Source organism: Lacerta agilis, chromosome 4 (assembly GCF_009819535.1).
Source record: "Lacerta agilis isolate rLacAgi1 chromosome 4, rLacAgi1.pri, whole genome shotgun sequence".
NCBI lineage: Eukaryota > Metazoa > Chordata > Lepidosauria > Squamata > Lacertidae > Lacerta > Lacerta agilis.
The window spans coordinates 8,822,223-8,839,732 of NC_046315.1; the positions used below are offsets into that span (position 1 = coordinate 8,822,223).

Genomic DNA, 17,510 nt, shown 5'->3' on the forward strand with positions numbered 1-17,510 from the left:
TCCCTGCTGCCAGGCGGAGCCATCCGCAGGGGAGGGAGGCCAGCGAGGATGGGGGGGTGTCACCCTTGTGACAAGCGTGACATCCCTCCTCCTCGCTGGCCGCCCCGGCAGCTCTGCCCCGGTAGCGGGGAGAAAAGCCCTTTATTTTTGTTTTGAAAAAGGAAAGCAGGCGCCGGCAGCTGGCTAAGCCAGCAAGCAAGCCAGCCACCGCGCGCCAAGCAATGCTTTTGGCGGCGCCGATCATGGGGGACGGTGCCCCCCACCCCAAGTGTCACCCTCACCCCAGGGCGACCCCCCCGCCCCCCCTTGCCACGCTCCTGGCTGAGCCCTTTTATCCTTCCCCTCTGGGATTAATAGAGTTCTTTAATGGGGCAGTCCTTCTTCCTGGAACCCTGCATTCATGTATCGCTATGTGTTAAGTCCAGCCAAATGCCTTGGACTGCTGCCCCTGTTCACTTTCCTCCAGCCGGATCAAAATGCTGCAGCTAGACCAGAGCTTTTCCAAACTGTTGCGTCACGGCACGTTAGCGTGTCGGCTGCAGTGTGTCGGTGCATCGCACAAACACTCCCCGCGCTCCTCCCGGGGCTGGAAAGGGGTTAGTTCGACCTCCGGTTTGCTAGTAAAACTGAACTGCTGTGTCTCGAAACGATGCATGTCTTAAAAAGTGTGTTCTCTCCCCCCCGCCCCAAGCATGAAAAGTTTGGAAAGCTCTGAGCAAGGCTGTTGACGGGGACGGACTACTACCAGGGCATAAGTCCAATGCTTCAAAGATCATTCTGTACCTTATCCCATGTGATACGTTAATTTTTTAAAAATAAAATACCTGAACTTGCAGAAAAGTACTTCCTGCTTACCAAAGCAAGCAAGCAGGCAAGCAAAAAACCACATGCAAAAGCAATTTCAAATCCAATGCAGATACAGATTGTGTGGTGTTTGTATACGGTATTCCCAAGCGGTGGTTTGGAGATACTTTGTTATTATTTATTTTATTTATTGAATTTATATACCGCTCTATACCCACAAGTCTCAGGGCCCCACTTTTATTCAGTGTATGGGTGTGTGGATAGATAGATAGATGATAGAATCCATTCTCTGTTAATTATTATATGGGCAGCAGGCCATGAAGGGGAATTTTGGACACTTGTCACTCAGGGGTGCTGGCTGTTTATTTGTGGCTGGGCAGGGAATTTACTTCCCGAGTCACGTTGCTTATTTGAGGGTTTAATCAAATCCGTAAAAATGGGATGTGACACTTTTTAAATGTGAACCGAAGGTACGTGCTCCGTAGACACCAAGGTTCACTGAACGTTAGAATGAACTAATTTGCTTTAACCAATTCATCTGAAGTAGTTCGAAAAATTTCCGAGCTACACCTGAAAGCAGCTCCCACAAACTGCTGGGTGAATGGAATGTGAATTAAGTCTGTTTGGGGGGTAGAACTTTGAACAATTTTTAGTTCAAGTTCATTCTCTTGCATTCATTTCCCCCCCTCCTAAAACTTTGGAGCCATTAAACTTAAAGATCATAATTACTGGGGCCATTGACATCGCACCGTGTGATGTTTTCTTACTTTTCTTAAGTGTGCTTTATAATTTGACGCAGCAGCTTGTAACGTTCTAAATGCTGGGGGTGGGGAGGAATGCGGAGGATCATTTGTATGAACTTGAACAGAATGGACGCTCACCTTTTTCAGGAGGGTGGTGATTGCGATCCCCCTCGCTCCCGGCAGACAGTTCTCACGTGCTTGCTGGCCATTTGAGATTTCCCCTGGCTAGCGGGATTTCATGGCAGGACTTCCCCTCTGAACGCCAGCTTCAAACGGGCCAATCAGAGGCCCCACCTGGTGGGCAGTACCTTGCTGGCTGGCCTGTCATTGGTTGCTGCTATGCCACGTCAGACAGCAGCCCTTGAACTGAACATGAGCCAAACTCGGATACAGTTCCTTTTTGGACTTTGACTAAAAGCTCCTTTTTAAAATGAGAATTCCAGGCTCTGTTCCCACTGGCATTTTGTTTGCGAACTTTACGATGTGGCTTTACCTTGGAGGAAGAGGGATCTTCCTTTACAACGAGGAAACCGATTTGAGGAGCAATCCTGCGGCAAGAACTACGGTTCCCAGAGTGGTTTAGCAACCAGTCCTTCTTCACAGGGATCTCCGGGGGTTATAGTTTTGGGGAGGGAATAGGGGGCTTCCCCTGTTCTGGAACGCAGGCCCAAATGCAGGGCCTGTGTGTGTGGTTTGATGCAGAGATACCAAAGAAGGCTGTCAAAAACGCCAGAACGACCAGTTCTGGGGCTTTATTATGGGAAGGTGTAAACTTGCAACAAATCCTGCAAAGCCATACGGCTGTTACAGACGCAGGTCAGACACCACAGCAGTGAGAAGCCATAGAACCACAGAACCATAGAATTGTAGAGTTGGATGTAGAGGGATACGGGTGGTGCTGTGGTCTAAACCACTGAGCCTCCTGGGCTTGCCGATCGGAAGGTCGGCAGTTCGAATCCATGCGACGGGGTGAGCTCCCGTTGCTCTGTCCCAGCTCCTGCCAACCTAGCAGTTTGAAAAGCACGCCAGTGCAAGTAGATAAATAGGTACCACTGTGGTGGGAAGGTGAGCGGTGTTTCCGTGCGCTCTGGTTTCCGTCATGGTCTCCTGTTGCGCCAGAAGTGGTTTAGTCATGCTGGCCACGTGACCCGGAAAGCTGTCTGTGGACAAACGCCGGCTCCCTCGGCCTGAAAGCGAGATGAGCGCCTTTGACTGGACTTAACCGTCCAGGGTTTCCTTTACCTCACCTTTACCTTTACCTAGAGTTGGAAGGTACCCCGACGGTCATCTAGTCCATCCCCCTGCATTGCAGGAATCTCAGTTAAAACATCCATGGCAGATAGCCATCCAACCTCTGCTTCAAAATTTCCAGTGAGGTTGACATGGCTTGTCTGCAAAGTACTACTAGGTAAGCATTACAAAAGACAGCGTCCGTCAGTTTGGCAAGAGCCTCCCATCACTTTCCTCGGTCGATTCTCCCAGCTGCTCTGAGTTCTACAGATGACGGGCAGTATACAAATTTAATAAATAAATAAAAATTCCCAAGTCTTACAGATAGCCCCTCTTTCTCGGCCAACAGCCCAGTGTCCTGAGCACACAGATAAACAGAACACCGAAGCTCATTCTAAGTTCCCGGAGTTTCTTGACTACCAAAATGGCCTTCCGGAACAGCGTCGCTGTTGTTTCCTCGCAACTCTCAGCACCCTTAACAAACTATAGCTCCCAGAATTATCTGCCGGCATCGTAGTGCTTTAAGTGTATGGTGCGATTGTGGCCTAAAGTAGAGGTGGGAAACTTCTTACAGCCCAAAGGCCGCATTCCCTTCCGGGTGACCTTTTGAGGGCCATGTGCCTTGCGTGCAGAATGTCCAGATTGGCTTTCTCGGTATAAAAAAAAATCTGTCGCTGCAGGTGAAAAAGAAGCTTTTTTTGCCTGGTATCTGAGGAAGAAGCTGCTGGTCAGAGCAAACAGCATTGGGGTAGATGGAGAAATAGCCTAACTCTGTACCAGGCAGTGTCCAGAGTTCCTATTGGTGACATTTTCTGTTCATAGAATCATGGAATGGTAGAGTTGGAAGGGGTTCCCAGGGTCATCTAGTCCGACCCCCGAAATGTAGGTACCTCAACTAAAACCTCCATGACAGGTGGCCACCCAAAAACTTCCAAGGAAGGGGAGCCCACAGCCTCCCCAGGGAGACCTGCTCTTACTGTCAGAAAGTTCTTCCTGAGGTTTAGTCGGAATCTCCTTTCTTGCAACTTCCCTTGTTGTTTGTTCTCAGCGTGTGGTATTCAGAGATACGCTGCCCCTGCCTGTGGAGGTTCCTTCAACTGTGAGGACTGATCTCCATGAACGGGCATGCCCTCTGCGCCTTTGTCCCCTTCCCACAGCGGCAGAAGAAATGATTTGAGTGCACAAGGCCCCAGGGTCCAACCCCTGCCATCTCCAGAGTGTCAGATTTCCCTTGTCTGAGAGTCTTGGATGGCTGTGACCAATTGTTAAACTCTTTTGAATCTTAGTGGGTTGTTATCATCCTTAGTGGGGCGTGCAATCTGCTATCCTGAATAATGCTTGGTCTAGGGTAGGGGGCAGTGGGGATGAGTTAATGGAAATGGGGGGGGCAGTAATCCAAAAAAGGCTTGGGAGCCCTGGCCAAGGCGGACGAACGGCCTGCCTTGCTGTTAACACAGCTTCCTGTGCAACAGAGTGTCCGCAGCTTGAGGGGGAAATGTTCTGCTGCTGTTTGCATTATCCTTTCATTTCCGGACACTGATCCTCTGCGGCGCTTTCCCCCCCCTTTCTTTCCAGGGGGCAGAGACCAGGAAGCGCTCCCCGACTCTCAGCAGCCAGTTCAAGCGCTCGCTGGAGCTGCTGATGAGGACTCTCAGCGTCTGCCAGCCTTTCTTCGTCCGCTGCATCAAGCCCAACGAATACAAGAAGCCCATGGTAAGCCACACACCCATTTGCCTTCTTCTGGATAAAAGCGGGGGTTTTTAACCATGAGGAGGCAGGCTCTAGGTTGTTTGCAGAAGGCTACTAGCCACAATGGGGACGCGGGTGGCGCTGTGGGATAAACCACAGAGCCTAGGGCTTGCCAATCAGAAGGTCGGCGGTTCGAATCCCCGCGAGGGGGTGAGCCAACCTAGCAGTTCGAAGGCACGTCAAAGTGCAAGTAGATAAATAGGTACCACTCCAGCGGGAAGGTAAACGCCGTTTCCATGCGCTGCTCTGGTTCGCCAGAAGCGGCTTTGTCATGCTGGCCACATGACTCGGAAGCTGTTGCGGACAAACGCAGATGAGCGCCGCGAGTTGAGCGCTGCAACCCCAGAGTCATCCGTGACTGGACCTAACAGTCAGGGCTCCCTTTACCTTTACTAGCCACAATGGCTCTGCTCTGCTGCCACAGCCGGAGGCAGCAACACTTCTGAATCTCCTTCTTTCATGATCACTCGTAGCCGAGTAAGATTGTCTTCCATAAACGCGGCTTTAAATAGGCTTCCTCAACCTCGGCCCTCCAGATCTTTTGAGGCTACAGTCCCCATCGTCCCTGACCACTGGTCCTGCTAACTAGGGATCATGGAAGTTGAGGGCCAAGGTTGAGGAAGCCTGGTTTTAACAGTGAGTCCATAAGTGACTGTGGAGGCCAATTCTGGATCCACATGTCTTTCCACAGTGGGGACACAGGTTTCCGGGTGGGAGTTGATCATGGTGTGGATTTGCCAAGTGTGCCTTCCTCTTAGCATGTTTCTCCCTTGCATCCTGAGTTTGAGTTTATTCAAAGCCCATGACACCTTTGGTAAAGGCTGTTCTCCAGTTGGAGTGCTTGCAGGCCAGTGTTTCCCAGTTGTCGGTGTTTACATTCCCCCCAGCCCTCCCGATTTGCCTTGAGAGAGTCTTTGAACCTCTTTTGTTGACCACCAGCATTACAATTTCCATTTTTAACTGGCTTCAGAATGCCAGTTTCTGGCAACCACAGGAGGGGAGACCGGCTCTTGTGTTCGAATCCTGCTTGCGGGTTCCCCCCAGCCACTGTGACAACAGGCTGTTGGAGGAGATGGGCCATTGGCCTCATCCAGCAGGGTTGTCTTATGTTCTTGTGCCCTGGCCTCCTCTTTACTTGGTGGACCCTCATTAACAGCACACCCAGGAAAAAAAGGCAGATTGGCCTCATATCTCTGCAGGGTTTGGGGGAGCCTGTGTTTTTGCCATGTCCTCCTTCCGAGATTCTAGGCTCAGTCTATCTCCATGAGCAGATAGATTTCCACTTGTACAGCGAAAGTTCTCCTATCTTTCCTTTTCCTGCATCCTACCCACCCACCCCTCCATCTGCTCCAGAGAGTTGGGGGACCCCAAAGCGGATTTGGGGAGGACAAGATCCACTGAGTGAGCAGAAGTCATTCGGCTCACTCGATGGCTTGGTTGTGCTTAGCCCTCCGATCTTTCTTAATTCTCTCCCCCCCCCCAATGGGGGGATATCCTTTGATATCTTCACACTGCATTCTGGCTGTGTAAATGTTGCAAGAAAAATACCTCTAATTCCCTTATGGGGTATCTAGAGCCTGTCTAGAGTCCCTCGGGAGATCGGGCAGAGAGGAAGCAGAGGCCAACCAGGGTATATTGAAAGCAAAGCAACCAGTAAGCCTGATCTTTATTAAAGGAAATAAACTGTTGCAACAGGGTCCCCACTCGCCACACGCAGGAGGGAGGAGAGACCCCTGAACAATGGTGCGCAGGCCCCTATAAAGTCTTTTGAAATTGCATCCCCTGTCAGCCCAAGACCACCCCTCGAAACATCCTACATACATCACAGAAGGAGGCGATCTCCAGCAGAAATTTGAGAGTGTTGCTTCTCTCCTGTCTGCCAGGATTAGGTATACCTGATCATGCCTTACTCGATTGCATTTTCTGGGTAGCCTGGCCATTCCTTTGAGATGGTAAATACTTGAGTTCCTGGATTTCTTAGGCATATGGATAGTTTGCTCAGCTTAACAGATACTCGCCAGACTGTATTTGAAAAGGGAAGTGTATGCTCCTACAGTCCAAAGACTGTCCATTTCCTTCCTCCTTGCCGAGGAATATTTGAGGTCAGTTTGGGAGAGTCAAAATGGCTTCGGGACTGCTCTCCTGTGCTGTACCAGACACGTGGCTTATATACTTATGTATGTGTTTGCCTTGTACATCTATATTTGAGACCTTCGAATTTTTATAGAATAAACTTCCAGCTGTGCAGACTTGCAACTGAAGCAGCTCTCCTCCCTCCTTCTCTCCCTTCCTCCCTTCCTGTGCCACTGTTTCTCTCAATCTCTCTTTCTGCCACTTTTCTTCCTCCCTCCCTCCTTCCCTCTTTCTCCTTCTCCTCCTCCTTCTGTCAGCCCCTTTCCCTCCCCTCTCAAGTTTTGTGGACATCCTGGGACTACAGCATACCTTGTGTTTTCTTTAACACGAGGAGCTGTTCATTCCCCCGCCACTGTAAGTCGTGATCGAAACCCTTAAAATATGCGGGGCAACCAAAGAGAAAGAATGGCACCACAATAGGAACCTGGCAGTAAAAGTAGCCTGTGAAATAAAAGCATCTCCCCCCCCCCTCCAGAAGAGGATTTTTCTCCCGAGGTCACACAGGATCAAGTGCTGATAGTGACAGGAAACAGGATTTCAGGAAACCGGTGGGGGGAAAAAACAGTGGAAAGAGCTTTGCCTGTTTTTGCATTACGTTCCCTGTTAGGACCTTTATTTCATTTTGCAAAACGCGGGAGCATCATGCTTTGCAGATATAAAGGAAACAGATTTTGTTTCTGTCCAGGTGTCTGAGTGAATCTTCCTGGTGGAAATTGTTTTTTTCTCTCTTCTGAGCAGCCAAATTGGGCAGTGCATTTAAAAGTAAAGGGACCCCTGACCATTAGGTCCAGTCGTGGCCGACTCTGAGGTTGCGGTGCTCATTTTGTGTTAATGGCCAAGGGAGCCGGCGAACAATTTCCGGGTCATGTGGCCAGCATGACTAAGGCACTTCTGGCGAACCAGAGCAGCGCACAGAAATGCTGTTCATCTTCCCACTGGTGCAGTACCTATTTATCTACTTGCACTTTGACGTGCTTTCGAACTGCTAGGTGGGCAGGAGCAGGGACCGAGCAACTGGAGCTCACCCCGTCACGGGGATTCGAACCACCGACCTTCTGATCAGCAAGCCCTAGGCTCTGTGGTTTAACCCACAGTGCCACCCGCGTCCAGGTGTCTGAGTGAATCTTCCTGGTACAAATTGTTTTGTTTTTTTCCTGAGCAGACAAATTGGGCAGTGCATTCAGCAGCAGCCAATTGCGTGCCCAGTGGCAGTGGTTAAAACACAAAGCAGGGCTGCCTCAAAATTGAGGGGGCATGGTCCTCTTAAAACAAATATTGAGGGGGCCGAGGTGCCTTTTGCCCTATGCAGTTGGCGTGCCTGGCTTAGGGCCCTGATCAGAAGGTTGGTGGCTCGAATCCCCGCGACGGGGTGAGCTCCCGTTGCTCGGTCCCTGCTCCTGCCCACCTAGCAGTTTGAAAGCACATCAAAGTGCAAGTAGATAAATAGGTACCGCTCCAGCGGGAAGGTAAACGGTGTTTCCATGCGCTGCTTTGGTTCGCCAGAAGCAGCTTAGTCATGCTGGCCACGTGACCCGGAAGCTGTACGCCGGCTCCCTCGGCCAGTAAAGTGAGATGAGTGCTGCAACCCCAGAGTCATCCGCGACTGGACCTAATGGTCAGGGGTCCCTTTACCTTGGTGCCATGGCTCTATTTAGGTTTGGTGCTAAATCGGCCGCCTAAATTCAAACAACCTTACCTTTTTGCTTCTCATCGTTCCTGTTGCCTGTTTTTGTAATGTCCGTGTTGAAAAGGGTTACATGGATTTTTATCATCACGTTTTGAATGCCTACTTGGGAAAATGCGTGCCTGTGCTTTAAAAGGCTGCATATGGATCTGTAAAATTTAAATGTAAATGCTGTTAGATGGAGCCTCGTGATGGTCTCTCTGGGCCACTGATAAGTCAACTCCGTTCTGGCGCATGCTCTCGGCTTGACTAAAGTCTTGTCAGTCTTTCTCATATCATGTTTACAGCTACTGGCTGTAGGGAGTATTGCCCCTTGTCTCTTCTTTGCACAGGTATATGACCTCAGCTTTACTAGATTTTTGCAAACTTCCTGTTTCTCACGATCCAGAAAGGTCTGGGCAGACAGATCCACTTCTGTCCGTAAATCAGACATCTGGGCCCACTTAAACCATGAACCCAGGATTCTCTGGATCAGAATTTGCTTCTGGGGTGATTGCCTTCATCACACACACAAATTTGCCACCCAAAAGACCAGAGGGACACCATGTTTTAATTTCATAGAGCTGCACACAACCGTCCACATGGTGTAGAGTTGGGTTGTAAGTACCAACGAATAAACAAATTTGCCATGAAGGGGGTGACAAATTATCAAGGAACAAATTTTCCTGCTTGGCAGGGGGTTGGACTGGATGGCCCTTGTGGTCTCTTCCAACTCTATGATTCTATGATTCTATGATTCATCACTCAAAACTCAAATGCGTTAACTTGTTTGACCTTTCTGTTCTTGCTGTTTTCCTCTCCTACAGACTCTAACCACACAGCTAAAAAAATATATATCCCACAGAGCTGGAAAGGGCTCTCAGAGGACATCTAGCCCCTTGCCTTCAGAAATGTTCTCCTTTCCGGGTTGTTGTTGTTGTTGTTGCCCATTTATTCTGTTACAAAGCGTTTCTGTTTGTCAGGCATCCTCCCCCAGTAATGACCAGCAGCTCGCAAAATACTTAAAAAGGGAAAATGTTTCAGCTCATAAGCTTAGTAGCTAACGGGTAAAACCATTGACACTGAGCTCATTTCCCCCCCATCACTGCAGTTGTTTGACCGGGAGCTCTGTGTCCGCCAGCTGAGGTATTCCGGCATGATGGAAACCATCCGGATCCGCAGGGCTGGGTACCCCATCCGCTACACTTTCGTGGAGTTTGTGGACCGGTACCGAGTGCTCATGCCTGGGGTGAAGCCAGCATACAAGCAGGTACGGTTGAAAACGCTCCTCGTAGCTCTAAAGAGAGAGACCCTGTGGCATTTATAAGGATGCGAAGAGCAGGGCCGGCCCACACTTGAGGCAAGGTGAGGCAGCTTCCTCAGGTGGCAAGATCCACAGGACCAGTAGAACTGGCCTCCAAGGAATGTATTACCTGCTGCCAGGGGCGTAGCAAGGGGGGGTGGTCCGCCCCGGGTTCCATAATGAAGGGGGTGACAAATTATCAAGGAACAAATTTTTTGAATTTTTTTTTTTGAAAATGCCTGCTCCAAAGGTCTTATCTTACTATACTAGGGATTATATAGCTATATATGAAATTTCATGCATATCAGTTAATATCTTGACCCTCCTCCACCAAAATAGCTGTTCACTTGGCTGTTTTCCTATGTCGTGAAGGCTGAAATTTCAGTTCAGTGGAGCACTTACTGTTCCCAACCCTAACCCTGTGGAAAGCCATCCAATTAGACTTCAATTTGATTTTGAGATGTTTTTAGGAGGTAATTTAATTATTGTTTGATTTTATACCAATGTTAAGTATCTGATGTTAGCCACCCGGAGCCCGACTTTGGCCAGGGAGGGCGGGATATAAAAAAATTATTATTATTATTATTATTATTATTATTATTATTATTATTATTTGCTATTATTCCTTTGTAAGAAAATAGGAAATAACATAAAACCATTTTTGCGGGGGGGGAATCAATGGGGGGGCTGACAAGAAATTTTCCGCACCGGGTACCACCTGACCTTCCTATGCCTCGGGGGGGTGGGGGTTGACAATTTTTTTTTTGCCCCCGGGTACCAATTTACCTTGCTACACCCCTGCCCGCTGCTCCAGCAGCAGCAGCAGCTGCAGCACGCTCCCTGGATGCTGGACCTGCCATTATTATTATTATTATTATTATTATTATTATTATTATTATTACTATTATTACAGTAATAGTAATAGTAATACTAAGTTTGGTTCTCAAACTTAATCCGTTCCGGAAGTCCGTTCCAAAACCAAAGCGTTCTAAAACCAAGACGCTCTTTCCCGCGTAGAAAGTAATCCAAAACGGATTAATCCGTTCCAGACTTTTAAAAACAACCCCTAAAACAGCGATTTAGCCTGAATTTTGCTATCTAACGAGACCACTGGTCCATAAAATGAAAGCAATAAACAGTGTACTGCAGTCACACAATCAACCAATCAATCAGTAGCTGAACTGGGTTCTTCCACACAGTCACAAAAAAATAGCCGCGAAAACAAAAACGCAAAGCAAATAGCAAAAACAGACAGACCTCAGCGTAACGCTCTAAACGGAATTGTGGCACCCAAATCAGAATCGTAACACTCAAACCGGAAAAGTGTGGCGCTCAAACTGGAAGCATTATACTCAAAACGGAGCATGTTCGGCTTCCAAAAAAAGTTTGCAAACCAGAACACTTACTTCCGGGTTTGCAGTGTTTGGGTTCCAAGTTGTTTTGAGTACCAAGGCATTTGAGAACCATGGTACCACTGTATTATTGTTATAACTTACTGAATTTATATACCGCCCTATACTTAGGGGTCTCAGGACGGTTCACAGAATAAAATCAAGATATAAAACCACAAAATAAATAATAATAATAATAATAATAATAATAATAATAATAATAATAATAATAATAATATAACCCCATAGCCTCCCCCACAAAAAACACAAATTTTATAAAGGGTATAAGATGTGTAGATCAAGTCAGACAAAGGCCTGGTTAAAAAGGAGCGTTTTTGCCTGGTGCCTAAAGGTGTATAATGAAGGCGCCAGGCGAGCTTCCCTGGGGAGAGCATTCCACAGACGTGGAGCCACTGCAGAGAAGGCCCCGTTCTTGTGTTACCACCCTCCAGACCTCCCGAGGAGGAGGCACACGAAGAAGGGCCTCAGAAGATGATCTCAGGGTCCGGGTAGGTTCATATGGAGACAGGCAGTCCTTGAGGTATTGTGGTCCTGAGCCGTTTAGTTCCTGTGGTATGTCTTCACTTGCCCCTTCTTCCCTGGCCAGGAGTGGGAGTCATTTTGTGGTTTGCCTCAGGTGCCAAAACTTAGACAAAGAGTCTAGTGATATCTGTAGTAATGCTACAACATTTCCCCACTAAATGTGACGCATGCCATGTTGATAATTATATTGTTTAGACGATGGAAGTTTTCCTATCTTTTACGCTGTGAAATAACTTTGGGACGTTTTATGAGGAGTCATTAATGAATGGAATTAAGTAAAAGAAATTCAAACACCACCGTTTCTTCCAGGGGGACTTGTGTGGGACATGCCAGCGAATCGCTGAAGCCGTGTTGGGCAGAGACGATGACTGGCAGATTGGCAAGACGAAGATTTTCCTGAAGGTAAGATGGCAAGCAGGTTGTTGGGGGCATATGCTGCGACGGACCTCCCTGCTAACTACCCCTCTGTTACTAAGTGTATTACTTCTGAGGTGTTCCGGGTCACTTTTTCCATCCACCCCACCTCGATGCCTCGAGGTCCGTCTGTGTGGAAAATCCCCTTTTATTATAACTAGGGGTAACTTAGTAACGGGGTTCTCTTGTCCAGTTTCCGTGGCCTGTTATATTTATATTTTGCTCTGGGCTCCTGGGTTAAGAATACCTCTCAGCTACACTATCAGTTCCAGGTCTCTCTCTCATTAGATTTCCCCCACTGCGTCAGTTAGCTAAACCCTTTTAGTAACTGTGTAGCCTTACCAAGGTTTCTGCCCTTTTGCCCCTCCTGAGGGAAACTCCAAGACACAAACTGCAGGTCAGCTTTGTCTTTTCCCTGAGTTCCCCTCCTCATGAGCATCCATATATCGCTGGACCAAATGAATGCCTCTTTTCTCTTGGCTCAACAAAAACAAGTCTTTATTTATTTCAGAACACCATGTTTCAAGTACTTCAATAGTTCATCAGCTTAGTTACATCTAAAGTATAAACTCTTTCAGTATAACCGACTGATCTTCATCCTATCCTAGCCTAACCACCACTATCCTGGCCCTACACCCCTCTTCTTCCCTGTCTCCACACACAGCCTCCCTCTTCTCAACTGCCAAAACGGCTGTTCCCTCCTTTAAAACCGGGGATTGCCCCGCCCCCAAAGGATGAACTGTCTGTCAAGACGAAGGTGGCTTAACTCTTTCTGCGCTGGGATGTAATAACTCCTCCACCCTAGGGCCAATCTATCACATATGCCCGGAAGCAGAACATGTGTGTTGTATTTGCAAACCATTTTAACGTATTTTAATCTTTGTTGGAAGCAGCCGAGCCGGGGAAACCCAGCCAGATGGGCGGGGTACAAATAAATTATTATTATTATTATTATTATTATTATTATTATTATTATTATTATTATTATTTGGTGGCTGTCTGATACCGTATTTTTCGCTCCATAGGGTGCACCAGACCATAGGGCGCACCTCTTTTTAGAGGAGGAAACAAGATAAAAAATATTTTTTCTGGTTTTCCTCCTCTAAAAGCCCTGTTTTTTTGAGGATCAGCTAAAAGTTTTGCAGCTTTTTTTGCAAAGGGAAAAGCCCTGTATTTTTTGAGGATCAGCTAAAAGTTGTGCAGCTTTTTTTGCAAAGGGGGAAAAGCAAAGAGGAGTTTATGGGGTTCAGCTCACATTTCTGCAGCTTCTAAAGGAAAGGGAGCCTTTTCTACCATTTCCAGACAGATAATCTAATCAGCCAGTCACATGTCGCTGGGGAAACAAACAACCTCCCTCTGAAGCACATTCAACAAAGGAGGCCTGGGCAAGAGGGCGGGGCTGAAAGGGAGCTGGGACTCTTATCTCTCTCCCGATCTCCTGCTGATCAGCTGCTGAGTGGGGTCCTTTCAACACCCCCTTTTCTCTTTGTAAAATAAAAAGCATGATCCTCTTTTGGCCCCTGGGCAATTCAGCTCCAGGGACCACCATTCGCTCCATAAGATGCACAGATATTTCCCCTTGCTTTTTAGGAGGAAAAAGGTGTGTCTTATGGAGCGAAAAAGACGGTATCTCAAAAGGGGCAACAGCCACCATTTAGCAATTGTTTTCAAGGCTGAGATGCTATCAAAGCGAAAAGATTCTTCCCCACAAAATTTCCCCAGTGACCAGAAATGCCATCGTAACACCAAAAAGAAACGAACTAGGAAAGCTTTGCCGTTTTCAGTTTTCCAACCAAACAAATGCTGTGTTGCCCGCTGTAGGGACTTTTTATGGTTTTGTAGGGAACTGATGCTTCCCACACAAAGAAGCATGAAATAATAGGGGAGAAGTAAATCTCTTCTGTACAGGAATGTCACTGCTGTTTTAATCACCTCTCCACTGTTATCTGTACACTTCTTTTTTAAAGGATGTTCCTTGCCGGATGCTTAGTTAGTTAAGTGTTAACTATTTCAGTCTGTCCCTCCAGAGAGCCTTATCAGGGCTGTGCAGCTTGCACGAGGAGGAAATAGGGGAACGAGCTTGTCAAAAGGGCTTCTTTGGGCTGGGTCAATCTGGAAGCAGGCAAGACTATATACCAGACTTGACATCAGTGCCCCAAGGAAGAAATCAAACAGCGAAGGTCAAGGGAAGAAAATCAGCGATTCCCAATTTGATAGCTGGGGTTCAGTTTTCTTTCAAAACCCCCAAAACGTTTGCTTCTACATGTTGAAAGGAAAAGAAGTGCCTGCACTTTTCCTGTTTCCCCCTTCCCTTAAAATTAGGGGACTGCGCAATGGTTAATTCAAAAATTCCCAGAAGTTCCTAAATGTTCTTCAGATGGCGCTTGAGAAATGGAGAGATGTGAAACGCTTGCCCCCCAAAAAAATTGTACGTACTCCACAGAAAGCACAGAAAACCTTGCAAAAACACTTGAAGTTGGGGGGTACATTTTGTTCCATTAGAATTTTAATGCAAACCCACAAAATTCAGGCTTCCCGAAGCAGTCATGCAAACCATTGCACAACATTCCTTTGAAATCCAGACTTCTCTGAATTTTGCAGTTCAGTTCTCCAACCAAGGGGCAAGAGAAACGGGAGGTGGGGGTTTGTTTCTGGCAGGAACTCCTGCGGGGAATGTGGGAACTTGTAGTTTCACTCCCCTCCCACCGGCCCCTACGTTACCACCTCCCAATTCTCCTGCCCAAGTAGTTTTGTGGCCCTGGAGGGGCAAAGGAACTGAGTGGTGGTAGCAGAGGGGGTGGCTGCCAAACTTGTGGGTTGAGTGGAACCTGCTTCACTTACTCCAACTAGTGAGAAATGGATCTGTTTAATTTCCTGTGCCATCCCTCTTCCTTTCCTTTCAATTCTGAAATGCAAAAGGGACGCTTCAACAGCACATGCGTTATACAACACACAACCTCCTGTAGAATGCCCTTCTGTGAGCCACTGTGTTGTAGTGGTTAAGAGCGGTGGACTCGTAATCTGGGGAACCGGGTTCGCGTCCCCGCTCCTCCACCTGCAGCTGCTGGGTGACCTTGGGCTAGTCACACTTCTCTGAAATCTCTCAGCCCCACTCACCTCACAGAGTGTTTGTTGTGGGGGAGGAAGGGAAAGGAGAATATTAGCCGCTTTGAGACTCCTTCGGGTAGTGATAAAGTAGGATATCAAATCCAAACTCCTCCTCCTCCTCTTCTTCTTCTTCTTCTTCTTCTTCTTCTTCTTCTTCTTCTTCTTCTTCTTCTTCTTCTTCTTCTTCTTCTTCTTCTTCTTCCCCCCACAGTTTGGCCAAACTCATGCTAGTTGCTTCGTGAACACTGTCCAACCATCTCATCCTCTGCTGTCCCCTTCTCCTTGTGCCCTCCATCTTTCCCAACACCAGGGTCTTTTCCAGGGAGTCTTCTCTTCTCATGAGGTGGCCAAAGTACTGGAGCCTCAGCTTCACGATCTGTCCTTCCAGTGAGCACTCAGGGCTGATTTCCTTCAGAATGGATAGGTTTGATCTTCTTGCAGTCCATGGGACTCTCAAGAGTCTCCTCCAGCACCATAATTCAAAAGCATCAATTCTTCGGCGATCGGTCTTCTTTATGATCCAGCTCTCACTCCCATACATCACTACTGGGGAAACCATAGCTTTAACTATACGGACCTTTGTCGGCAAGGTGATGTCTCTGCTTTTTACGATGCTGTCTAGGTTTGTCATTGCTTTCCTCCCAAGAAGCAGGCGTCTTTTAATTTCATGACCGCTGTCACCATCTGCAGTGATCATGAAGCCCAAGAAAGTGAAATCTCTCACTGCCTCCCAAATTACAGTTATACCCAAATTAAAATAACCACCAACCCCAACTAAACATTTAACCAACCCGACAAAAACAAAACAGAGGAACCAAAATTCCCCTGTTTAAAACATTTTAAACATTTTAAAGCAATTGAAACACTAGCCCCAACCCAAGAGTTGTTCCCGCAATGTCCATCCGGCATCCCTGGAGCCTCTTTCAGCTGTTCAAGGTGAGTCTGGTCTGGGTGGAAATGGACCTTGCAGCAGGGAGTGGTCTCTCTTCCAGTACAGCAGCAATGTTTTAGTATTGACGTGTTCGCTGCTGTGAGGGAAGGGCAGGATATGCCATTAACAAATATATAAGAATAAATGAAATGAATTCCCTGCTGTCCTGCGAAGTTCCGGAAGCGAGTGGCCTGCTGATGTGTTACTCTCTCCTCAGGATCACCACGATATGCTGCTGGAGATAGAGAGAGAAAAGGCCATCACAGACAAGGTCATCCTCATCCAGAAAGTGGTCCGTGGATTTAAGGACAGGTATGAAGCCTGGCTGGAGACAACAGCTCTCACTAACAATTCTTCGTGGTGAAGCCACTGAGGTTCCCGTAGTGTGCTGGCCCCAAGGGTTTGTCCATGAAGCGAGGTCCAAGTCCAGTCCTGGGTCTAGGGGTCCAAAGGAGGTCAGTCCAGCGGGGAGCGAGGCAGGGAGCAGGTCAAGGTCCAAGGCAGATTCAGGCACAAGGTTGCAGGTTGAGCACACGCTTGCAACTAAGTTGCTCACGCAACTTGGGCTGGGTCTGGCTGGCTTTTATCTGGCCCTATGCTTAGGGCCGCCCCGATCCTCCGGAGACTCGCCTCTCCTCCGGGCCTGGAGGCGAGCACTCCTCCTGCAGACACTTAACTCCCTTCGCCTCTCTGCCCTGAGCCTCTGTAGCTCAGGAGAGGCTGGTGGGTTACTGGACCCAGGGGCTGCCTCAGCTTCCTCTGAAGAGGCTGGGAGTGGAGCACCTGCAGGCAATGGGTCCTCCCTCCCATCAGGAGCCAGAGCAGACTCTGCTGATGTCTGCACCTGGGGATCCAGCACAGGTGGGGATCCTTCAGGCTCAAGCCCTGGCCCCGGCTCAGCTGGTTCTGGAGGCGGGGAATCCTGTGCAGGCTGGGATCCCTCAGGTTCAGCATCAGAGTCTGACTCCCAGGCCATCACACGTAGGTAGAAAAAATGGGCAAGGAGGGAAATGGGTTTCTTTGTCTTCAGGCGAAGATTATGCATGGACAGATTTAATGATACTTAGAACGTAATTGTTGAAACCATAGTGACGCATACATTAACATATAAACAATATGTTTATCCATCCACATATATACTATATAGTTTTGTAGCGTTAAGTATGTTTTTTTGTTATTGCTGTTTTCCTATTTTTTTAAAAAAAATGTTTCTAATGTATTCTATTCCTCTCTTGTTTTCGATTCTTTCCCCCCGCCTCGTTATTTACTTTAATTTACTATAAGCATCTGAATTTTTATTTATTTTTTATTTATTTAAATTAAAAAGCCCTGAGCTTGCAAAACACCTTTAATCGGTCTCCTTAACCAGGGAGGGCATGGCATGCAAACAGGGCGTCTCTCCACCCTGAACCACTTGGGTTGTTAGCAAACTTGGCCACCAAACTGCTCATACCTAACCTTTCTGAGGTAATCTGTGAAGAATTGCGTTTCTTACTGG

General features: G+C 47.7%; 1 protein-coding gene across 1 annotated transcript in view; it reads left to right on the forward strand.

Annotated features, from left to right (window-relative positions):
* Positions 1-17,510, forward strand: part of MYO7A (myosin VIIA) — a 116,056-nt gene that overhangs the window by 44,856 nt on the left and 53,690 nt on the right. Inside the window, exons 15-18 of the mRNA XM_033146002.1 lie at positions 4,353-4,490; positions 9,434-9,592; positions 11,869-11,961; positions 16,230-16,324. Of these exons, the coding sequence (XP_033001893.1) occupies positions 4,353-4,490; positions 9,434-9,592; positions 11,869-11,961; positions 16,230-16,324 (485 nt within the window). The remainder of the gene's footprint in view (positions 1-4,352; positions 4,491-9,433; positions 9,593-11,868; positions 11,962-16,229; positions 16,325-17,510) is intronic.